Raw genomic sequence first — 26,407 nt, 5'->3', positions numbered from 1 at the left:
TTCTTTCTTTCCTTTGTTTCAGATTTAGAATGACATGATAGAAGTAAGTTTTGAGACTGTCCATCCAAGGCAAATTAAGGGAAATTTGTTTGCCTTCAGTAATCTCAGCTGTGCTTTGTGGCATAGCCTGGAAGGGAGGATAGGGATTGAGAGGTGCTGGTTATGAGCAGGTCACCAACCATCTGTGTGGCCCTGGGATGGACAGGGACAGTGGAAAAATACAGCCTGTGGCAATGAGAGGGCAGGGGCCTACATGTGAGGATGGAGCATAGAAGTAATGGAATCTCCACAGTAGACTTGTCCTGAGTTTACTCCAAATTCTTTACAACACAAGATGCCAAACTCTTGTGTGCAATCACTTATTACCATGTCAGTTATTCCATTAACCTATGGCTGACATTAAAATTGGAACTTCAGTCCTTGGAGGTCTCAGTATCTCAGATGAAATCACAGAACATACAAGTGGCTGAGTAATATTACAGAAAACTGTTAGAAAGATACAACCACATGATTCCATGCAGATTTACAGTAATACACAGAAATAGAGCTGGCTTCTAGCTGCATGTATCACAGATTCTCAGATTCAATGACATAAAAACTCTTAATTAACAAAAATTAATGGTCAAGTCGCTATTCATCCAAATTAAACTTCTCAGGATTCCTCTTGAATTGCCTTGTCAGTGAGTGAATGTACAGATCCATGTGCCTCTGTTAACCCCACAGAGCCTAAGGGCCTACTGAAGACTGGACTATAGGGACTCAGACCTGGAGATGAAGGCACATTCCCTGCCCAGTGAAGGCTCTCACATTACAGTAGCAGGAACAAGCACATAATTCTCACTGTACCCTACGTGAAATACTAGGAAGAGGAGTATTTAGCTCAACTCTGGGGCACGGGGTTGCCCGGGGAAGCCCACTCATGAGTTAGAAGTAGCTAGTAGGTGGACTTGGCCAGGAAGGAAACAGGGCTGGTCTTGGAGTGCTGGTGGCAGAAGGGTCTTTCTAGGCAGGAGGCAGCACCAGCAAAGGCACAAAGATGTGGGAGGGGATGAAGCTGGGTAGGTGAGGCAGAACTGTAACAACAAAAATTCTGGGGAAGAAGCCTAATGTCAGATGTTCTAGGTACTTTGACCGAGGACAGAGAGGTATTGAAAGGCTTTAAGGAGAAGACATCTCCTGCTTAGACTTGCATTCTAGAACGATCATCCTGGCAGCTGTGTGGAGAGTGGTCTGTAGGGCATGAGGCTGGAGGCAGAAGACCACCCAGGAATCCAAAGCATTGAACAAGTGAGAAGTAGGAGCCATGGAAGGGAAGAAATGAGAAGGAGGCTTAGGAGGACAAATCAGTATGGTTCAACGAGAGCCTGGATGTGTGTGCAAGGCAGAGTGAGGGGGTAGGAGGGAAAATGGCCACAGTGCTTGCCTTAGTTTCGCAGGGCTACTGTAACAGAGGACCACAATCGGGTGGCTTAAAACAACTGAAATGTATTATCTCTCAGTTCTGCAGGCAAGAAGTCTGAAATCAGCTGGACCATGCTCCCTCTGAAACCTGTAGGGGAGAATCCTTCCTTGCCTCTTCTAGCTCCTGGTGTTTGTCTGTAGTCCGTGGCATTCCTCAGCTTTTAGATGCATCACTCCACCTCTACCTCCTCCATCTTCACGTGGCATTCTCCCCAGTGTCTGCCTGTGTCTCTTCTCCCCTTTTTTTATAGACTTCATTCACATTGGATTAAAGGTCCACCCTACTCCACTATGAGCTCATTTTAACTTAACCAATTCTGTTTCCAAAGACCCTATTTCCAAATTAAATTCACATTCTTGGTGGAGCACTGGGATTGGAATCCTCAGCCCACTGGCCAGGCCGGCTCTCCGATGTGGCCTCCTGCCTGGGCTGGGTTGGCCAGCAGCACTCGGCAGCATGCGGTCTCTCCCCTGGCTAGCTTAGGCTTCTACAGCATAGCTGCCCCGGGCCTATGACCAACAGCGTGATGGCCCCCCAGGGAGAATCGCCCAGCTGAACCAGCACCTTAGAACTTTGAGCAATAATGATAAGGTGTTGTTTTAAGCCATTAACTTTTGGGGTTGGTTGATACGCAGCAGTGGATAACTGGAACATCAGGGAAATAGAAAGGATCAGGGCCATAGAAGTCAAGCAAGGAAAACCATCAAAGGGGCTTTGTCAACAGTGTCAGGCAAGACATGGTCTAGAATATCTATGGGGAGATGCAGTGCAGGGGTTGCTGATAATCTTTGTCAAAAAGATTCAGTGAGGCAGCGGACTTGGCCCAGTGGTTAGGGCGTCCATCTAGCACATGGGAGGTCCGCGGTTCAGACCCCGGGCCTCCTTGACCCGTGTGGAGCAGGCCTATGTGCATCGCTGATAGGCGCAGGAGTGCCGTGACACGCAGGGGTGTCCCCACGTAGGGGAGCCCCACGTGCAAGGAGTGCACCCCATAAGGAGAACTGCCCAGTGTGAAAGAAAGTTCAGCCTGCCCAGAAATGGTGCCGCCCACATGGAGAGCTGACAAAACAAGATGACGCAAGAAAAAGAAACACAGATTCCCGTGCCGCTGACAACAGAAGCGGACAAAGAAGACGCAGCAAAAAGACACAGAGAATAGACAACCGGGATAGGGGGGAAGGGGAGAGAAATTAAAAAAAAAAAAAAAAAGATTCAGTGAATTGACAAGAAAGACTCTAAGGTAACCAGTTCATCCAAATATGCACAGAACGTTCCTGGTGTTGGCACAGAAAGTCCCTCAGGCAAAATGGAACGGCATGATAAAGAAGAGGCGAAGTGTATACATCGCTCCTCCAGGTAGGGAGCAGTGATATTGAATGTCAGAGTGGCAGCATGAGAAATAGGACAAAGGGAGGTTTTCCTGAGGATAAGGATGGGCTTTGGACATGTTTATAGGGAGTGGAATGAGCCAGAAAATAACTTCTCTGATTTATTTAGGGCTGACATGCAACTGACTCCTCTGAAGGGACTGTACATCCTTTTATTTTAGGCTGATGGGAGCACCATGAAATGGGTGTCATTCCTTTTCATTGATGAGAAAATTTACTCTTCAAGAGATGTGCTAGCTTTGCCTAAGTTTCCTAGCAGGTAGGTGGTGGAATTGGGATTTGAACCCAATGTGATCTGGTTGTGCTTATCAGCACAGTGGAAGACCCTGTGAGGGTGTTAGACATGCAGGGCCCAGAGTTTGATAGACTGAAGCCGAAGAATCAGAAGGGAACCGGATCTAGAGGATAGTTAATTAGACAAGCCTTTTGTAGAAGCACTTGACCAGCTAGAGTGGGATGACCTGAAGTGGGGGAGAGGCAAATGGGTGGAAGATGGGTTTGGAGAGGGGAAGAAATGGATTTATGCTGACCACTCTACAGTACCCCTTTCCCTAACCACAGAAGGGACCTACAAAGAGGAAACTGGAAGAATTTAGTGGTGATTTTCACCTATATGGTCATGATAGAGGAAAGGAAGAACTCTGCATCCCTCTCAAAGTCACCCCAACACACACAATGGATTGTTTTTACTTAAAGCTACAGACATGTGGAGCCAAAAACCTCAGGCAGGGTTACCGAGGCCCTGTATGGCTCTTGCTCCAGAGATGGCATTGTACGTGTGGAGGGAGCGTGATGCCCCTTTTAATCTCCCCCTAAGGCCTGTGGCAGGAGAGGCAGGAGAGAGGCCAAATCTGCCAGAAGAGTATGTGGGGCAGCCAAGGACACTGACCTAATGAAAGACACTGTGTCTAGCCCTGTGACCAGGTGGGTGAAGCTGAAGGGCAGGGCAAGCTCAGTGGGTATTTTAATTTATATTTTTTTAACAAATCAATCTTATTGATACATATTAATAAAACATAAATCCATCCAAAGTGTGCAATCGATGGTATCAGATATAATCACATAATTGTGCATTCATCACTTGAATCATTATTAGAGCACTTTCATTATTCCAATAATAACAATAAAACCAAAAAAAACCTCATTACCTCTCAATCTCTCTATCCTTCCTCTACCATACATAGCTGCTATTCTATTTCCCCCTCTATAGTTTATTTGTATTTACGTTTTATAAAAACTGTCTTATATATGCCATATTATCCATATTCATATTTCATGCAGGTTTCACTATGTTACACAGTCCCAAAACATATACATTTTAATGTATAAATGTGAGTATAAACATAAATAGTTCAGAAATTTTTAAACACTTTCCCATATTTTTTTTCCATGCCAAAATGACACCATATTCAGAGAAAAATCAAATAAAATGGCAAATCAGAAAGAAACACTTGAGCACTCACAACTTGGAACTCTAAGCCTGGACAGTCTGGGCCTTTTAATGGCACTCATGCCACGGTCTCCAATTAGACAAGGAGGAGGGAAGGTGACCGAGGTCATTACAAGGGAGTGGGCCTGCTCCCCACCCTGACAGCATGGGAAACAGGACCCCAGCCCCTGACCTGACATTTGGGCAAGGCTGCTGTCCTGAATAGAGAAAAGTAATAGGAGCAGCTACAGTTCGCAGAGCTCTCCTAGTGTGCCACGCTTGCACATACTGTCTTACCCGTATTATCCCACTTGATGAAGAGCCTTGGTGGGAAGCATTGTATTTTTATTTTGTTGATAAGGAAGGAGAGGCACAGGAAGTTAATACAAGTTAATCCAATATTAAGAGCTGTGGTGGATTGAATTGCATTCCCCCCAGAGGCAGAGGTTCACAGTCTAACCCCTAGTTCTGTCGGTGTGGACTCATTTGTAAATAGGATCTTTGAAGATGTGACCAGTTAAGACCAGGACAAAATGAGCCAGAGCATGACTGGGGATCTTATAAGCAGGGGAAATTTGCAAAGAGGCGCAGATATCCAAGCAGGAGGAGTAGAAGTCCCAGGAGGAGATGGAGGGAGACAGATCACCATGCCACCAGAACCCTGCAGACTTTGGAGGAAGCATGGTCTGCTAACACCTTGATACTGGACTTCCAGCCTCCAAAACTGTGAGGCAGTAAGTTCCTGTCATTTAAGCCAACCAGTCGGAGCTATTTCATTACAGCAGTGCTGGCAAACCGAGACAATGGTAAGAAACCAACGACAGCACCCAGATTTACACAGGCAGTCCGACTCCACAGCCTGCTCTGTTAGCCACCATGTGGCAGGCTGGAGCCTCCCCCCCCCCCCAAAGGTGGAGGTGTGCTGCAAAATTCTGGGCCTGTTGAGGAAAGGGATAGGGGATTCTATAACTGGTTGGAACTTTAGAGTAGGCGTCCATACTGAGGCTGCTACCTTTCTAGTGTGACTGGCAGGGAAATTATTTAAGCATCAGAATGGGAACCCAGATATCACTGAGCTACCAAATCCTTGACCAGAGGATGTGGTGCTAGCAAGAGCCTTGGTACCAAACTCTACTAAAAAAAAGAGGTATGAAAGGAAAATCGAGAGGGTGGATGATCAAGAGGGTCACTCAGTATGCTCCACCATGAGAAGCTGTGGAGAAAGTCAAAATAAAAGACAAAGCCTACCCAAAATTGCAAACACTTTCTCACACATAAATCCAGACTCTGCTCTGTTTCCATGTGCTTTCATATGTGTATGACTTCCATTTATGGAAAGCATTTATGAAAGTATTACCTGTTCCCAGTAGGAAATTTAAGGAAAAGATTAAAGTAAAAATCATCCATAATTTCAACTTCTAGATACCTTTTAAAGATTTTGTAATTGCTATCAGGACTCCCTTTTTAGTAGCATTCTCCCTTCCTTAGGGAGGCTGATTAAATATTTGTTGAATTAACAGAGTAGATTAATTATCATTGAATTAATGGATTAATTTCTGCCTGGTGCCCCTGGTCAGGAAGCGTGATGCTAAGCTCAAGGACAACAACCATTAAATCTCTGTCTTTCCCCAAGGAGGCCCCCGAGCCTGAAGAGTTGAGTGTCCCTGCAAGAGGAAGAGACAGAAATGTGGAGGCAGCAGGGTGAGAGGTCTGGGACCAGCCACAGGGCAAGAGGGTGCCATGCAAGGAGAAAGGAGTCCACCTACCTTTCTAACGTCTCGGCTGGAGGAGGTAGCAGAAAAGCCCCACCCTTTAAAGCACAGGACTGCTCTCTAGTCAACTATCTACTCTGGAAATCTGACCAATCTGTTTAGCAACTACTCTTCCCTCGCCTGGTTGGAGAAGGGGTTGCTAGAGAGAAGTGGGAAGGGGAAATTTTCCCCTTTTTCTACTTGATTCCCAACTTACACTTCTCTCTCTTGACTCTCTGGACCTGTCAGCCCAGTTGATGGACATGGACTTGCAGCTGTTCTTGGTGAGAGCAGAGACCCTGGGGGGTCAGTGCAGCCCTGCCTGCACCCCACTTCAGATGCTCTCCAGTCAACTCAAAGGCTGTTTTCAGGTGATGCCAGCTATCTTGTCTCCACCAGCTTTGGACAACCAGGGAAGAGTTCAGAGTCCAAATAAAACAAAAATGTACACAACAGGGACACTGTGAGCCTCCTCACAATGACTTAATATCCCTCATGTATCCCACCTTTCCAAAATTCCAGATTTGATATACCCAAAATATTGCAGGGCCCTTCAATAGTCACAAAATGGTGAAAGCAGAACTTCTTGTCCTTTGCCGCAGCTATTAATCTATCTCCTATTCCCCTCTTGCCATACAAACCAGAGTTCACAAGACCTGATCCATATTTAGACGCCTATTGCTGTTGCCAGCTATGTTATCTGAGGGCAGACAAAAAGACAGAATGGAAAGGAGGAAAAAATCTTTGTATCACCTTCACCAGAATGAGCCCCTGTCTCTCCCAGGTTGCTCACAGCCTCTGAGTTTAAACTCAAACCAAAGAACTCTCCTTATAAGAGAGTAAATATGTCATGATACCTCCCATATCCTTGGGGAGAAATAATTTATGCTGCATCCTTTACCTGAGAATGGTACGTACAACACGCCAACCTTTTAATTTCTCTCTCTCTGTGTCTCTCTTTCTCCCTCCCTTTCCCCCTCTTCCTTTCTCGTCCTCTTGCTCTCTCATTAGTATTTATCCCCTGAGAAAAGAGGCTTATTTTACACTATGTGTTTTCTCTAACAGAGACCATGAATTTCTAGTAAAAATAAAACTTTTAAGGCCTGGCTGACCCTTCAAGGAAAGGAAATGATAAGTATATGAAAAAATTTTCAGAATGGGAAGATTATGTGTTTTTTAAAAATCAGTAATAAAAGGGAAAAAGAAAAAAAAAGTATCAGAACATGAAAAAGAAATAACCAAAATAATCAACTCTTAGACGTCACCTTTTCTAGTAACCCAATCACTAGACAGTTTCCAAATTGCAGAAAAATACATTTCAGGCAAACCTATATTATATATAGGTTTATATATATAGGTATATATAAGTCCATATAACATGGACTTTAAGATTTCAGGACAAGTTAAATGGACGTGCTGGGCGCTTACAGCTTGAAGCAATCAGAGTGACCTGACAACCACACAGCAAATTCTTGCATGGTTTGGACTCTTGAAAGAAAATCCAGCTTGCCTTCTTCCCATGGCTCCCTGCAGGAAAGAGCTTGTCTTTGATCACCAACTCCACTCCTCGCTGAGGCTGTCTGGTGGGATTTTTGTCAGTACTGCCTCTGCACCGCCCTCTAGCAGCACTTCCTTTACAGCGCTGATTTGTTGGCAGAATTCTAAGATCCACTAGAAGAGTAAAAAGCAGAAAGAAATTAACCGTGTTGCTGTACCTATGGAGGGCAGGAATGTGTCTAAAGTCAGGGGAAAATATCCTGAGAAACACTTTCTAGGAAACAGAAATTTCCATGCATCTTAAACATAAGGAGGCTGTGGACTATGGAGCGTATGGCAAACTTGGCACCTACATGTGGACCCCAAACTAAACTGAATGCATGATATTGCCTGTCATTGCTGCTACCAAGAAGAAGTGTATTAGTAGAAGAAAGGAAATAATTAGCATGGGGGTGTTGGCGTCTTAGAACAGTTTTCTAATTGTGCACGCTTCTCTTGCTTGTAAAGAACCCTTGTGAATACCCCTGACCCAAGGAGAGCCTGGACTCAGTGTGGCCACTGACTTCTCACCCTTCCCACTTCTGTACCCTGTCATTGAGAAAGCCCATTCTCGTGGGGTATAGCCTCTTCTCTGAGCCTGCCCCAGAAAAGATGTGTTTGAGGTCCCCAAGGTGAAATTTCTAGTTAAGCCAAGTGGCCTCCATGATGGTAGACAACATGGTGTCAAAAAGGAGACTCAGGGAAGCAGACTTGGCCCAATGGATAGGGCCACTGACCAGTTTAGTGGCATCCCCTAGAGGTCAAGGTAAAACTAGGCAGCGGGGAGAGACAGTAGGGACACCCTGAGAGGAAAAAAAGTAATGAAGACTCAGAATACTAGAGTGGATACCAGCAGATTCTTTCCAGGGAAACCTGTCCCTGAGAATTGCACCTGTCGTGCATCCCATTGGCCAGCTCCAGCAGCCCATTCGCAACATTAAAACACAGTTCTCTACACAGCTCCAGGGAGCTGTTCACATAGACCTCCGGGGAAAAGGTGCCCCTGGAGCTGGTAATGCATCAGCGTGTTAAATAAGATCCACAGGAATGGCTAGTGGCCTTGTATCAGAAATGACATCCTGCCTTACCCCACCATTCTTATCATCTGTGCTTAGTCAAGGGCATGTTCAGGAAGCACAAAGGATGACTGTAACCTCCCTACCCTCCTGAATAGCCTTAGACTTCAGCTCTGACCTGCTTCTGCAGGATAGTACAGTACATCTCAGAGCCCATGTCAGAAAACCTGTTCATCGGGTAGATCTGCTCAGATAGCTGCCTGGTTTTCATTCATGTTGATCCACTTTTAGGAGGCAATGTTCAAAGTCCTTTCCTGGACAATCACCCTGTTCACTTAAAATACCGTGCTAAGATTGCTTACACACATACACTTACACACACACACCACTCAAAGATACTGCCCTTTGTACATTTAGACCTTTGCCCCTAACAAATCCTTGTACCTCTTGGCAGTTAATATAACCAGCCCATAATGCACCATTCTAAATCATAAAGACTTTTGAATGTGCAAATCCAAGTAAGATAAAAGCTTTATCAAATAAAAACATTTTTCTAAATGAGTACAATTTTCCACCATACAATAAGTCATTTTTTTCTGTTGGAAACATATATTACTTTACCGAAAATTTCACTACAATATCATCTGAATAACACCCCACCCCAACCCCCAAAATCCCAGCATGTTATTTTACACCTGTTTATAGAAGAGCAGGAATTTTTTGGATAACCTAATATGGCTTTTAAAATTATATAATTTCCTTCTTTTAATGAGTTCTTCAATGCACGTTGCTGAAATTAAATGGGACATAACAAGCATGCACAGAAGGTGGCTCTGCTTCATTCTTTTATTGGTCCAAAATGAGTGTCATGAATGAGAAGCTTTAAAGTTTTACCTATGACAACAGACAATATCAGTTTCAAAATAAAAATTTTCAACTATTATGCCTTTATATAAATAGTGGAGTTTTCAGTGTTAGTTACCTTGTCAATAACACTGATTCCATTTAGTTCCATTTATTGGAAGTCCTTCACCCTTTTGTTTTGATTAAAAAACTTAGCCTTCCTCCATTCTGCTTATTTTTTAAAACCCATTTAATTCATAGTTGTTTCTATAAAAAAGAAATACAGATAAATATATTGTAATGTAAGGTAAATTGGAAGGGCCTAATATTTTATAATATTGTTGTTGACTATTTCTTTGAAATTTCTGCTTTGCTATTCCTCTTCCTGAGGTTAAAAACTTCAGACTCAAATTCATTTATATCTTATTATTCCATTCCTTCTTGATCTTTTTGAGATTTCAAGATATTGTGCTTTCCACTACTCCTTCCAGATAACTATTGAGGCTGACTCTTTGACAGTGATTGTAGCTTCTTGAGTTAAAATTGCTTTTTCCTGAACTTAGAAGATGTTGTTTATATTTGTCTCACATCTGTTTTATAAATGGAGCATTCGTAGATTTGTATCATTATTCTTGCTACAGAATGTTACAGCACGGATAATTTGGTTCTTGATGAATTAATAAGTGATTACAGAGCCTTTCCTTATTTTTGATCTGTGTATGTTTGTCTAATTCATCATCTCTGATAGCTCTTTGTTTCATGAGATTTGGGCATTTCTATGTGGCAGACTTGTAACACACGTGTGGTTAAAGACTTGCTCTGAAGTTCAGATATTCATGTGCTGGCACCCAGTGCACTGTCTGGGAAGCCATAGAAACAGTCACCGTATTTTTACTGGCTCCAAAATTCTGGATTGACGGTTATTTTCCACCAGCACTTTGAAGCTGTCATTCCTTTGCCTTTCATTGTTGCAGCTTCTGTTACGAAGTTGTCTGTCAGTCCAATTGGTGTTCCTTGATGGTAATCTAGCTCATTTCCTTATTGGCTGCTGATGAGATTTTCCTCTTCTTTGTAAAGTTTTACCTTGATGTGTAGGTGCTATATTCTTTTTATGTATCCCATTTGGGTTCTTAGGAATTTTTGAATATGTAGCTTAATGACTTTCATCACTTATGGAGAATTAACTTTAGAGCCACTGTCTCCTCTCCTCTGGGATTCCAATTGCATCTATTTTAGACCACTCCCAGGATTCCATAGGTCTCTTATTCTCTCTTCTGATTTTCCATCCAGTGCTTCATTCTGGATTTTTTTTTCCTGACCTAAGTTTCCAAAAATTTCCCTTCTGTTTTGTTTAATTTGCATTTTAACCCATCCATTGAGTTTGTTATATCAGTTATCGTACTTTCTCAGATCCAACTTTCTGTTTGGTTCTTTTGTAGAGACCTCATTTTTTGCTGAAATCATTCCATTTGTCTCTTATCTCCTTGAGCATATTAAGTAAATGTTCAGGAGAAATCCGTACCTCATAACTCTGATATCTCAAGTCCTCTAGATGAACTATAGTACCTGCTGTTTTCTCTGGATACATTTTTACATTGTCTTGTCTCTGCATGTGCTTGGTCACTTTAAGTGGAGGACTAGACATTGTAATGAAACTTGTACAAATAATTTGAGGCTTAGAATGATACTGTTCCTCCTGAGAGAATTTTCATTTCCTTCTGACCCAGCTGTAGCAATCCAGAATCATCCCAATCAAATTTCAAAGCTTGAGGTGATTTGAAGAGCTAAGACTGCTTTATTTCTTAACAGTTTATCTTTTCAGACATTCAGGGTCCCAACTTGAAGCATGGTAGATTACCAAGGTCCTCCTCTTTGGCCATCCCTGGACTCTAATTTTATCCCGACAGCCCTGAAATCCTGTCAAAAGTGCTTTTCAGATTCCCAGCCTCTCAGCTCCTTCTTTTGGAATCAATACAGGCACCCCTAAGGGAAACAACAGCCCCAGTTCCTGGGCTCTTTTTCTTCTGAATCTTCACCTCATTATTTTTCCCTACCTTGCTAGGTCTCTGATGGCTTCATGCTAAGGTTGTCAGGTTTAGGGGGAAAAAATTACTGGATGCCTAATTAAATTTGAATTTCAGATAAACAACCAATAATTTTTAATTTTAAGTGTGTCCCCTGATTGACACTGGAATTTTTCTGCCATGGTATTGCAGTGACAGATACAAGCCATCATATATTTTGTCGAAACTTATAAAATTGTGCAGTGCAAAGTGTAAACCATAATGTAAACTACAGACCATGCTTAGTAACGGTGCTTTAATATGTGTTCATCAATTGTAACAAATACCCCTCACTAGTGAAAGGTGTTGTTGGTGAAGGCAAGTGTTGGTGGGGGGGGGGGGGAGGGTGTATGGGAATCCTCAGTAATCTCAGTGTAGTATTTATGAATCTAGAGCTCCTTTAAAAATAAAGGAAAAAAAGTATGTCCCTAAAATATTTGAGACATACTTATGTTAAAAATGTATTCTTATTTATCTGAAATTCAAACTTAACTCTGTGTCCTGTCTTTTATCTGGCAACCCTACTGCACACAAATTTATGTGTATATTTTCTAGTTTTCTAGTTCTCTAAATTACTGGTATACTACTCCATAAGTGGAAATTTGTTTTTTGCTATCTAATCTACAAATTTGAGTTATTAAAAATCATTGGGAGACACCATCAAATGAATTAAATATTGTTTGCTAAAAGTCTAGCTCTGCCACAAATCACATCTGTGACCTTGAATGAGTGGCCTTCAATTTTGGCCTTATTTTCCTTAGATATAAGATTAGGATGATGAAACATTTATTGAGGGCTTATTATATGCCAACCATTGTGCCAAGCCCTTAAAAAAAATTTTTTTTTTCCGCAGGGTTTTTGTGAGTTTTAATTAGAAAATGGAATGAATGGGCTGGTACATTAAGTCTGATTAACTATTTTTTTTTTTTTACATTTTTTTCTCTATTTTTTTAAATGTTACAGTCAAAAAATATAAGACCTCTTTCATCATCATGGCACATTCATTGCATTTGGTGAATACATTTTGGAGCACTGCTGTACCACATGGATAGTGGTTTACATTGTAGTTTACACTCTACCCCAGTCCACCCAGTGGGCCATGGCAGGACATACAATGTCCAGCATCTGTCCTTGCAGTACCACCCAGAACAACTCCAAGTCCTGAAAATGCCCCCACATCACATCTCTTCTTCCCTCTTCCTACGCTCAGCCACTACCATGGCCACTTTCTCCACATCAGTGCTACAATTTCTTCCATTGCTAATCACAATAGTTCCATAGTAGAATATCAGTAAGTCCACTCTAATCCATACTCTATTCCTCCATCCTGTGGACCCTGGGATGGTTATGTCCACTCCATGTCTATATCGAGAGGAGGCTTAGATTCCACATGGATGCTGGATGCAATTCTCCTGCTTGCTGTTGTTGGCACTCTTGGCTCCCAGGTGTGGTGGTTGACCTTCTTCACCTTCCTGTTAGCTGGTCGGGGTAAGTCCAATAAACCAGATGGTAGGAGTTACAAGTCTGCTGAGGTTCAGGGCCTGGCTGTCACATGGACAGAGATTCAAATCTCCCAAATATACGTCAACCCCAGCACCAGCCACAGGTTCAGTAAAAGTGACAGAAGAGGCATGTGTAGAAAGGTCACATCTGAGTCCAACTCCATCACACTCAAGAACACAAACTCCAAAGCAAGGCCAACTGACATGGCACTGAACTCCAGAGCCATATACCAATTTAAAGGATAACTTTTAAACTTAATTGACCTTTGACAGCAATTTCTCACATTACCATTCTTCCATGGTTTCTCTAACTCATTGTGGTTAGTGGCCCACTGCTTCATTCTGGGTCCTCCATGATTCTTTTTTTTTTTCTTTATTTTCTTTTAAATGTTACATTAAAAAAAAATGAGGTCCCCATATGCCCTCCACCCCACCCATGCACCCCTCCCACAGTAACAACCCCTTCCATCACTGTGGCACATCTACCGCACCTGGCGAATACATTCTGGAGCACTGCTGTACCACATGGGCAGTGGTCCACATTGTAGTCCACACTCTCCCCCAGTCCACCCAGTGGAACACACAACATCCAGCATCCGTCCCTGCAGCACCACCTAGGACAACTCCTGAAAATGCCCTCATACCATATCTCTTCTTCCCTCTCCCTACCATCAGCAGCCACCGCGGCCACCCTCTCCATATAAATACTACAGTTTCTTCTTACTAATCACAATAGTTCCCCAGCAGAACACCAGTAAGTCCACTCTAATCCATATTCTATTCCTCCATCCTGTGGACCCTGGGATGGTTATGTTCAGTCCCCGTCCTTGGCTTACAGGAAACCTGCCTCTAGCTGAGACATAGGGAATCAGGTGTGTCAAACTAACATGAGGACAATGGTAAAGTGCCTTGAAGAATATGAAAATAGGTTGTAAGATTGTCCACCAAGATCCTGAAAAGGTAGTCAATGTAAATATGCAAAATCACTTTAGGGAAAGACTAACTCCCAAAGGAAACTGGCTGAAAATATCTAAAGGAAGATCATGTCTACTGAAGGAGTGGTTGATCAGCAGTGGAAGCAATGGAAGTCTTAACAACTATAATTCAGTGGATTAAAAAAGTAAATGCAAATGGCTAATTAACACTTGATGAAAAATGTTTGCTCATTAATAATCAAATAAGTGAAATAAAAATGACAATAGGATTCTATTTTAAGCTTATTTTTCATTGATAATGCTCAATGCTAGCAAGAGTTCTGTGAAATGAGAGTTAAATTCTTTGTTTGAAGTACAAAGTTCTTTTCAGAGAGAAATTTGATCCCATGAAGGAAGAATCCATAATATGTTCATATCTTCTAACCTGAGGAAGAATGCTGCAACATTCTTTTCTTCTCCTTCTAAGAATCTTCCCAGATCTGTTAGATTTAGGTTTTATGACATATAACAGAAACCCAAAATAAAAACAGCAAACAAGATAGACATTATCTGCAAAGGAGGCTACATAATGCAGTCCTTTAGCTGGACATTATCATCCAAAATAAAATTGAGATTCTATTATTAAAGAAAGAAGACAGAATGGGTGTTGGGTTACGTAATTATCAATTTTTGTTCCATTATGCTAGAAAGCAAATTTGAACTCAATAATTTACAAAATGTCATTCATTTTTAGGGAAAAAAGCTAAAATAATAAAAAATAGGAGAATATTTATAAATTATACATTTATTCAGTGATTCCATAGAACAAGGAATACTGTTTATCTACAAAGTTGTAAATAACATTTGAGCATTCTTATTTAATAATGTTATTTTCAAGAACAGCACAATCCATTATAATATAGTATGTACTCTCAAACATGCAAAAGCATTCATAGATTTTTATTTTATTTATGTTTTTCCACCTTTTCACATTTTCTATAATGAGGATATTTTAAATGTATGTTAAAACATTATAAATATTATTTTTAAAGAATATTATAATTGAAGACAAATTCTCAGATTTGTGAAGTAGAATCTCAAATTGTTGACTCACTAAGACATTACCTGAAAGCTTTTTCAAACTACAGGAAAAGCAGGTCACCATCAAATAAACTAAACTTAGATCGGCACAGATTTTGTCCTTTATAGAACTCAACACCAGAACACGATGGATCCATACTATCAGTATCGTTATCATCATTTTCATTATCATCATCACCTTTGCTAATATTTCCTGAACACCTAGTTGAGCTCTAAGCTCTTTTCTCATAACTCTTGCTTAACCAATATCTTACAAGGTAGGTATTATTAGTCCTATTTTACATATAAGGAATATGAGGCCTAGGAGGTTAAATGATTTATTCATTATTTCACAGTTGTCACTGATGGAGCTGAGTCAAACGCTCCAAGACCACACTTTTTCTGCTTACCATCTATAGAGCTTTGACAAAAAAGAAAATTGTGATGCAAAAATTTTGTATGCAGAGAAATTGTCATCGATTTGTGCTAGAGTTTAGAAAATATTCTGACCATTCTTGTATTTCAATAACTTCTCAAAATCTTGCCCCAAATTACCAACATACTAATCACAATGAATTTTAATTAATAGGAAATTAATTAATTAGGTTAATTACTTGTAAACAGGAAATGAAAGAAGGCACAGACTGGTGGTAGGCATCAAGCCACCTAAAATCTTAGAACTAAGAGTTTGTAAGCAATAACCTCTAAAGGGATAGGATGTGTGATAAGAAGTCTAGGCTAGATTTAACTTGGGTACAGAAAAGGCCAAAACCCTTATTCTTCACATATTTTTAAAGCCAGCCCTGCCTGGGAGACCATATGCCGACCACCCTTGTCAACCAGGACTGGCTGGCTTCAGGCAGCAATTGCTGGAGGTGTCCTCCTCTACTCATGGGGGTCTCTTCCTAGGTTATGCCCTGCTTCTCAGTCCCACGTTTTTTTTGTCTTTCAGCGGAAACGAAGATCTGCTTCAAATACTACCATGGAGTGAGTGGAGCCCTACGAGCTACCACCCCCAGTGTCACAGTCAAAAACTCGGCAGCTCCTGTAAGTCCTGCTTCCCTCCCCCTCTTTCAGACTTCACCATGGTACTTCTTTGCTTTCCCATTTGTTCTTCTTTTGTGTGTGTGTATGTGTGTGTACACTAAGTATACATATGGAGGTAGACTAATGGATAAAAGATAGATTAGATAGAGAGATGATAGATGATGGATGGATGGATGGATGGATGGATGGATGGATGGATGGATGGATGATGGATGGATGGTTGGGCAGGCATGCAGGCAGGCAAGTAGATAGGGAGAGAGACAAACAGATATACATCTCAACACAGTGAAGCGTAGTGAGATCTGAAGGCAGCCTTGTTAGGGCATACCACTTACTCGTTAGCTTCAATATTTTTCCTAGTCAGCCAGATGTCTCTAATGGAAACATGCTTTAATAGTAGTCAGTAATACATCTTTCTCTGGAACGCTCTGGAACACATTTTTAATTCCTTGATTTTTTTAAATTGATATTTTCCTATGTTTTAATTTCTTTTTAGGCCTATAAATAAATTTCTGAAGGAAAATGTATAGTCTCAGACTGATTAAATTCATAGAATTATAAAATGGTAGCCCTAAGAAAGGCTAGAAGTCCTGATTTTTTTTTTAATAAATGGGAAAACTGGAAAACTGTGCTCAAAGAGCTTGAGTCATTTACCTAAGGTCATGCTATTTGCTAGCTGTAGATCTAGGATTTAAATCAGGTGTTTTTTTCCTCAATGTGGTTGCTTTACTCAGTGCCATGTGAATAGATGCCATCTTTTCCTAAATTACAATCTAGTTTTTATATTTGTGGTGCTGCTTACCTTAGTTCTGAATATATCTGATTAAGCTAGCCAAAATCTAATTACAAATGGCATTCCTTTATACATAAATTTAAAATCACTAACTAGGGAGCCTGAACAAAAATCAGTTGGGGCTTTGTCATGCTAGTCTAAAAAAGAGAGAGAGATAAATATTTAAAATAAAATATGAATGATTCAAAAGGTATGTCTGGGTCTAAAAAGATACCATTCTACATTTTCACAGATCAATATCTCAGTGTCCTGAGGATTAGCTAATTACCCTTGCAGACTGAATGTCCCTTTACTGGATGGGACGAGAATTTTAAGTATGGGAAGCTGGAAGAGTGTCCTCAGTGTGCCAGAATGCCTGTTGCAGGTGCATTTGTATTGGCAGCCCTCAAAAGGGTGTACCTGCAAGGCCAAATAGGCCTCGGTATGCATTGGGCAGCCCTTAAGCTGGAGGGTCATTTGACTCAAGGCCCCAAAACTGGAGTTGAGACTGAAACAAACTGAAGGCAAGATAGACAAAGCAGGGAGGCAGACAAGGAGTGAGGCCTGGCAGAGAAATCGAGCCCATTCAGGAAAGACCTTGCCTACTCAGATTTGACTGGCTTCGGCACAGCATGGCTTGTCTACATGGGCCAGTTGCATACCAGACACACTGGTCCCTCCACAAGGACAGGCATTGTACACAGGGTCTCGCCCATTTGTGGGTGACTACCTGTTGGCGTAAGGCTGGAAGAGGAGAGAAGCATCCTTACCACCTTCTTTTCAGGAGTGATATTGTGAGTGAGTGTGGGCCAGCCCTGGGACTGAGGGCAGACCCTTTTCTTTAGTGGGCACTTTGAATTTAGAGAAAGTTCCCTGGAACAGTTGACCTCTGTGAACTCAGCCCGTTAGGGACTTTGCATCTCAGACCGAGGCAAAAAATAGATGCCATCACAGCACTGTGCAGTGGAAGCCTCAAAGAAAGCAAGAAGCCAACCACCCAGAAAACTGGGTGAAATAAGGGCTGACATCTTAGAAGAGAAAACATGGCTACAAGGCACTCCAATTAAGAATATAGTTTTTGACATAAAGATTCAAGAGATTGCACTGATTCTGTTTTAGCCTTGACTTAATCCTTTTCATTCTGTGTGCTACATTGCTCTGACTTAAAACTCAGACATCTTGAAATATTTTGACATATTGCTATTGCCCTGGTTATCATCTCCAAAATGATTTTCTCACATAAGTCATCAGACTCTTGAATTAACATTTTACTATATGTTCCACAGGCAACTTTTGTTTTTCTTTTTAATCATCACACATGGGAGAGTCTAAATAAAAAGGCTGTGTGATGACAGGGGCAGAGAGTTTCCCTTGGTCCCTGCTACTACATTGGAGATAAGCACCTAGACTGCCATGGTAGAGGTCTGATGTACAATAACTGTATATCAGAAACTGTGATAGGTAGAAATTATAGAGATAAATAACAAGACCACCCCTCGGATTGAGTGATTCACTAGAAGGACTTAAGAGAACTCAGCAAACCAGAGTTACACTTCTGTTTACAGTTTATTTCAGTGAAAGGATACAGACTAAAATCAACTGCAAAAAAAAGGTGCACAGAACAGCGTCCAGGAGATACCAGGTGCAAGCTTCCAGTCGACCTCTCCCAGTGGATGGGTACTGACAGCACTCATTTCTCCTAGCAGTGATGTGGGACAACACACAGGAGGTATTCCCAACCAGGATGCTCATCGGAGCCTTGAGGCCCAGAGTTTTAATTAAGGGCAAACCATGTAGGCACAGACAACCAACCAGTGCAACTGAGCTTAGCTACCAGCCTCTTTAGAGGTCAAGCTGACACCGTGCGGCCCATAAATTGCACTGTGGCATAAACTATCTAGCATGGCCCAAGGTATCTGATAAATAAAGACACTCTTAACAGGCCCCACATTCCAAGGACTTAGCACTAACCTCCCAGGAGCAGTGGGCAAGGGCCAAACCTTTCTTTGGAATGCGTAGGGTTTGGACCAGCCAGACCAGTTTAGTTACCCCTTAAGTGCACATCTGTCATTGAGAACTCATGGCTATTCTATTGTGGGGGACAGATGTATAAAACAGTAAATTATTATGCTATCTAAAATGTCCTGAATTCAAGTGGGAAACCCCATTGTGCTTGCATGTAAAGAAAGGAGTGATGATGTACCTGGAGCTCTGTAGGCTTTACAGGGAAGGTGGCACCTGAACTGAGTCATGCAGGATGGATGGGACTTTGCCAGGTTTGGAGAGGAAGTTAGGCATGGCACAGCATGTGAAATGGCAGAGGCCTGGTAGGAAAGCAGGCCTAAGTTGTGTTGAGTCTAAACAGCATATGACTTGCTTAGTTTTCTCCATATATCCCTTTGCATCTTGTTTGCATACTTTTTGTACCTTATTGTGAGCACAGAGTATAAGTTCTATTCTTTCTTCATTTTCTATAGAAAGTCATTTTCAATAGTAAGTTCTTATACTCATGCCCATACTGCCTTCCCCTTGTATATTATAATATCTTTTAATAAGCCCCATGATGTTTCTTTTCCCAAAGAACAGAAATCTATCCCTATCTATCTTTTGCCATAAGACAAGGGAGGATAAATTGTCCTTAGCCCACAACACTTCATGCAGAACTCGAAAGCTGCTCTCTTCAGGTCTGTGCCTCAGCAGTGGGTCTTTACATGCAGCCCCTCTCCATTTCTGGGTTCTCCCACAGCCCTGGAGATTCAGGTGCAGCCTGCAGTTGTTTTCCAGATGTGTCTAGTAAGTGACCAGCTGAAGCCCAGAGGAATCCACCTCCCAATGCTCAGCTCATAGAATTTTCCCTGAGGGTTGGCCATTTGTTCAGGGCATTGGGCCCCCACTTGTCTGCCTCTTCCCCAGCCATGCTGAAACCTGGGAGCTGTTACATCTGGATGCAGAAAATAGATAACTGTTGGAGGAATGACTCTGGCTGACTCAAAGGGAAGGGCCCAAGGGTTTCGGAAAGGGTCACCCGAGTGAGGGGCAGGCAGAAGACTTTATTTAAAAGTGTATGTTCCACCTTATTTGGTGCTATCCTTCTTACTGCAGAGAGGTTTCCCCAGTTTTAGAGGCTTGGGCCATAAGTAGTCCAATACTTATTTCTTATTGTTTCCATTAACATTACAATTCATGGAAATGCTATCAGGATTTTGTCATTCTTTTGATTGTTCTTAACATTTAATTCATATTGTTATTGTCAGGTTTTTGTTTTGGTTTGTATATGTTTTTAAAAAATTTCATGACTATTTTACAGAGAAATTAGAAGTGAATATATTATGTTTTGCTTCTACTACTACCACTTTAATTCAGTGTCTTGGCAACTGAGCTTTTGATAATAACTGATCATTATAAACTTCAAAGTAAAGTTCTTTACCAAAGTTCATTTTGAAAGTTCATTTTCACAGATGTATTTGCTTTGCCAGTCCCCTGAGCAGAGGTGGGCTTGACGTTCTCTGATTTAAAAAAGAAAAGAAAGGAAAAGCACCATAGCAGCTCAATAGGTCATTTCCCCAGGGACATACCCTATATTAGCACTCTAGAATGGAGTCAAGATATTTGTCCAAAAACAGTTTTGGGGTTTCCTGCAGTAGATGACTAAGTGATTAATACCTCCCAAATTTAAGCCATAAAGCTTACCTTGTTTCAAAAATATTTTAAATAATAATAAATCAGCATGGAACAGCTCCTAAAAAGTTATGAAACTTCCTGGCAAATACTCCAATCAAATTAGTTACAAAATTAATTCACAGGTAGCTGACTAATGTGACCAGCTATCTAGAATTGTGAGACTTAAGTCGATTAATTTGGAAGTCATCTTGGTTTTGTAATAAAAGATCTTGGGAAACCATCCTCTCTGTAGAGAATTTACCCAGGCACTCCCACCACTGTACCTTTCTGAGAGGCCTATCAGAGTTTGGATTCTATCTTGGCTCAACATTAAGGAATTTGTACAGTTTAGGGGAAGAGGTTCCCAGCACACCCTATGGTGGCATCTCGGGGTCTTGAGTGTAGAGGTGATGTTTCCTGACAAGGTTTCTCCACTAGCCAGGTTTCAGCTACCTTAGCACAGGAATGGTTTCATCAGCTCACTTTCTGCAATTGCCAACCTGTCTCTTCAAGCTGCAATTTCTGTAAAAGTCACATTAGAAAAATTAAAAAACAATCCCTTATGGAAAGTGAAAATCTTATGTTTGTAAGCGCCACCTTCTTTTTTTAAATATATCTGTATTTGTTTTTAAAGAAGCTTTAGATTACATAAATGTTACATCAAAAATATAGGGAATTCAGAGGATTGTGGGAAGATGGTGAGGGACTAACAGGCACACCTGAACGCTTCCATGAAAAACAACCGAGAGAGAGCCAAAAGCTGTCTGAGGGACCTGCTTTGGGGGTCAGCACACCAGGACAATGCTACACAGCTCCCAGGAGGGAGAGGGACAGAAAGACAAAGAAGCCAAAATAACAAACATGAGTTACCAAGCTCCAATGGCAGCCAGGAAGGGCTCCCCTCCCTCATCCCCAAGATAGTGAGCTGGGGTAAAACCCATCTCACTATAGCCAGCCGAGAGGGGAACAGACATCTTCCTCCTTGTCAGCTGTTTCAAGGAAAAGGGGAGGGGAGGCTGGGGTGCTTTTCTTCAGTGAATTCAGCCAGCAGAGCCCACTTTGAACCTCTGATCTGGAGATTCAACACAGGAACACAGGAAAGTGAGACTGAAACACCTCTATGAAAAGGTGCACTGACTTGTGCTTTTGGCTGGTTGGTCTGGATATTGCATGGAGAAAAACTGTGTTCTCTATATCTAACCTCTGGGATAAAATCTGTGCCCCACTAGTGAATTCCTGCCCAGATTGTGAAAACTTAAGCTGGGAAATTTTAAAGTCTGAGAATAAGTTACACCAGATATCAAAGAAGAGCTGTGGGAAAAAACAATAGGCAAGAGAGAGAAATTGACCATCAGAGTAAATTCACCAATATATGTAGATGTGTAGACATCAGAAAAAAATTACAAGCCATACTAGGAAACAGGAAGAGATGACCCAGCCAAAAGAACAAAGCAAATAACCTGAAGAGATACAGGTTATCAGTGATATCAGACAATCAGTGATAATCAGACAACTCTCCTAAATCACTTCAAAGAATTTAAAGCAAATATGATTAAAGAAATAGAGGGTATTAAGAAGACACTTGGAGAGCATAAAGAACAATTTGACAACCTGCAAAGAAAAGTAATAGACATTATGGGAATGAAAGACTCAATGGAGGAGATTAAAAATACATTAGAGGGGGGAAGCAGCTGTGGCTTAATCAGTTGGGCTCCTGTCTACCATATGGGAGACCCTGGGTTCGCATCCCAGGGCCTCCCTGTGAAGGCAAGCTGGCCCATGTGCCGTGGAGAGCTGATAGCCCATGCCCTGGCAGAGAGCTAGGGCAGCAAGATGACACAAGAGACGGAGACAAGGAGATACAGGAAGGAAAAAAAAAAAAGCACAGCAAATGGACACAGAGAAGAGACAGCAAAGAATGGAATAAGCTGCAAGAGGGGGAATAAATAAATAAATAAATAAATAAGTCCTAAAAAAAAAATACAAAAGAGTAGATTTTACTTACTTGAAGACAGAATTAGTGGTTTTGAAGACAGAACATCTGAACTGGAAAAGACAGGAGACCAGAAAGAGAAGAGAATGGGAAAAATGGAACAGAGTCTCAGGGAATTGAATGACAACATGAAACAGACAAACATTTGCATTATTGGTGTCCCAGAAGGGCAGAAAGAGTATCTGAGGAAATAATGACTGAAAAACTTCCCAACCCTTATGAAGGAAGTAAATATCAATATCAAAGAAGGACAACACCACTCCAGACAGAATAAATCTGTATAGACCTACCCCAAGATACTTACTACTCAGAATGACAAATTTCAGAGATAAAAAGAGGATTCTGAAAGCAGCGAGAGAAAAGCAAAGCATCATATACAAGGGAAACTAGATAAAACCAAGTGCTGGCCTCTCATAAGAAACCTTGGGGTTGAGAAGAAAGTTGTATGATGTATTTAAGGTACTGAAAGAGAAAAACTGTCAGCCAAATATTCTGTATCTGGCAAAGCTGTCCTTCAAAAATAAGGGTGAGTTCAAAATCTTCACAGACAAACAAAAACTGACAGAATATGTTACCAAAAGACCAGATTTACAAGAGATACTAAAGGGAGCACTGCAGCCTGAAAAGTAAAAACAAGGGTGAGAGATTTGGAAAGAGTTTAGAAATAAAGATTATTAGGAAGGGCAAACTAAAGGATAAGAATACAGACAATAGAAAGAGACACCAGAGAGCCAATGACCAAAATGGATGAAATAAGTAATGCCTTTACAGTAATAACACTGAATATTAATGGGTTGAAATCCCCATTCAAAAGACATAGATTGATAGAATGGAAAAAAAAAATTGAGCCATCTATATAGTGTCTACAAGAGACCCACCTCAGATGTAAGGACACAACCAGGTTAAAAGCAAAAGGTTGGAAAAAGGCATTCCACACAAATAATAACCAGAAAAGAGCTGGAGCAGACCAGATAAATGAAAATAACAATATTATAGTATATGAATAATAACTGCTCAGTGCAATTGGCAAATTATTCCCGTAATCAGTATTCTGTCATTTTTTTCATACAAAATAAACACTTGCTTTTAATTGAGGAGGACTGGAGAAGAGATATATTTTTGGTTGCTACATTTTTCTTTAACCCTTTCTTATTCATACTCTTAATTAAAATGATCTATCCGGATCAGTAATGATTTCACATGACTACTGCTGAACAAGATTTTGAGTTTTTCTGCCTCATAAAATTATGAGTTGGGGAATTGTTATCACTGTAATTTATTCCAATAAGATATGAGGAATTCCCAAATACAGATTTGATTGTCTGGAAAGAAAAATGGCCTAAATAGAAATTAAATAACTAAATCATAATTTATTTCATTCTTAGTGATTATTATGTCCAATAGGTAGAGCTGTAATATAAAAATTAGAATTATGTTATAATAAATTTCTATTATATTATTATATTTGAATTATTTACATTTATAAATGTTTGCTGCTATGCTATTGTTTATAATTGATTATATCAAATCTAACCTGGCCTTGCACTCTTTTTTAAAATTTGTAATTTCTTTCAATCTATTTTTCTATTTTATTGTATAACTTTACAGTGAAGTACTTTTTAACAGCTCAGTAAAAGCCATTTCATTGATTATGCACTTCAGATAGATCATATGGTATGTGAATATTTCTCAATATAACTGCTTAATAAACAAATAAATAATTGTGCAAGAATAGCCAGAAATAGCAACTATATAAAGCAGGAGAAACAGAGAGATTGAGAGGTGAGGAATTTTCTTGGTTGTTAGTCGATTTTTTATTTATTATTATTATTATTGAAATAATGGAAATGCTATAATAATGATTGAATTGATGAATGCTCAACTATTGATTATACAGTTTGGATAAATTGTATGCTTTATTAATATGGATCAATAAAATTAATTTGTTTATATATATGTATAGAGAATTCCCATATACCCCACCCCCATCATTTCCACACTTTCCCATGTTAATAATTTTGTTAGTGTGGTACATTTTTTACAATTTATGAACACATATTGAAGCATTGTACTAACCAGGAACTATAGTTTACGTTATAGTTTACACTTGGCCCTGCACAATTTCATAGGTTTTAACAAAATGTATAATGGCCTGTATCCATCATTACAATGTCAAGCAGGACAATTCCAATGTCCCAAATGCCCCCATTCTACACCTATTCTTCCTTCTCCCTCCCCTCAGGACCTCTAGTGACCCCTACCTTTATATCAGTGACACAAGTTCTTCCATTGCCAGAATAATAATGTCTAAAAGTAGTCCATTGTTGCATTCCCCCTTTATGTTTGTTCATTCCTCAGTAGTGAGGATTTGGGCATGGTGATGCCCACCCTGCCTCTAGTTGAGAGGGGGCTTAGATCCCATGGGGCAGAATGGATGGATATGTCTTGCTTGCAGTTGTAGATATTCTGTTTCTTGAGATGGGCATTGTCCATTATCATATGTTTGTTAGTTGTCCTGGGCAAGTCCAATAAACTGGAGGGTAGGTGTTACAACTCTGCTAAGAATCAGGGCTCAACAGCATATAAATAGACCAAAGAGTTAAGTCTCTGGGACATGTATTTAATAAATATAGTGCTAATTATAGGTGCAAATAAAAGGGGCAAAAAAGCCACGTGAGTCTCAGTCTGTTACCTTTGGGAGCATATAGTCCAAAGTAAGACCCCCTGACAGGATGCCAAATCCTGAGATTATCTGCCCTGCCTGTAGTGTCTAGATGTCTCTAGAGCCTTCTGGAGCCCTGCTGTTTGAGTAACTATTTATTGTAGCAGTCAGTGAGATCCTGCTGAGACATGCCCACCTTCTTAAGTTAGGATCCAAGGGATGTCTATGAAGTCCTGAGTCAAATGGATGGGTTTATGCAAGTTCCTGGGGAATGGATCCAAGGCACTCATCAGATTCTGAAAAGGATTCGTGGCCCCTTCTGAAAGCTTACAGTCCACTGTCATAGAAAACACTGAGGTCAGTTTTCACTGACACGAATACCTAATTTGACAGCTTTGTACTGTTAAACGTCTACCTTTGCTTTTATTAGAAAAAACACCCTAGTCTTTGACAGTGCTGTGTAAAGCCAGGAATATTCTTAATGAAAGGAGACAGTCAGGTAGACAGGTAAGGGTCCCAGATCTCGCAAAGAGATGAATCTTGACATGAATACATTCAATGCGCCAGATACAGGAGAACACGAAAATTAAATGAATGTCTCTTAAACAGAAGGCTTTTTGTCCTTTTACTGCAGGAGGATCCAAATGCTGACTTCTCAGAAATTAGAAGGAAGGAGCTTGGCACAAAGCAGACAAATTCAAAAGTGCTTATTTTCCCTAAAAGAATATGGATGAATTCACAGATGAACTCTTTCAAGGGATCAAAGTATAGATAAATCTCATACTATTTAAACTTTCTAGGGCAAAAGAAAGAAGGAAACCTTCCAAAAGAGTTTTCCTTAAGCACCGTAACAGTGAAACCAGAACTGCAAAAGATAGCACTAAAATGGAAAGCTATAGACCAGTCTTATTGGTAAATATAAATATATAAAAACCTCAAGTTAAATATCAGCAAAGAGATTCCAAAAGTACATTAAAATAGCTTGACTGTGTGAGGTTTAAACCCTGATTGTTAAGTTAGCTCCGTGTTTGGCAAGCTATTATAAAAATAAACTGTATTAATAGAAGAAGAAACACTTGATATTCTCCATAGATTCAGAAAAAAAAAGGAATCTAGTAAGCTCAATATTCATTCCTACTTCCTGTTTTAGTAAATATGAATGATTTCCTAAACCTAATTTTATATATAATATACATATATATATATATATGTATATTTGTCAAGCCATATCCCAACATCATTTTTCCTGGCAAAGTACTTGAAACAGTTTCATTAAAATTGGAAACAGA

General features: G+C 40.5%; 1 protein-coding gene across 4 annotated transcripts in view; it reads left to right on the top strand.

Moving 5' to 3' along the window:
- The window catches only part of HECW1 (HECT, C2 and WW domain containing E3 ubiquitin protein ligase 1), a 442,767-nt gene that overhangs the window by 220,385 nt on the left and 195,975 nt on the right, over window positions 1–26,407 (top strand). For all 4 annotated transcript variants that reach the window (XM_071215076.1, XM_071215075.1, XM_058296745.2 and 1 more), the window contains one exon: window positions 15,937–16,031. In XM_071215076.1, the coding sequence (XP_071071177.1) occupies window positions 15,937–16,031 (95 nt within the window). The remainder of the gene's footprint in view (window positions 1–15,936; window positions 16,032–26,407) is intronic.

Source organism: Dasypus novemcinctus, chromosome 5, assembly GCF_030445035.2.
Source record: "Dasypus novemcinctus isolate mDasNov1 chromosome 5, mDasNov1.1.hap2, whole genome shotgun sequence".
Lineage (NCBI taxonomy): Eukaryota > Metazoa > Chordata > Mammalia > Cingulata > Dasypodidae > Dasypus > Dasypus novemcinctus.
The sequence above is the reverse complement of the archived record's forward strand: the minus strand, read 5'-3'. Positions and strand labels throughout refer to the sequence as shown.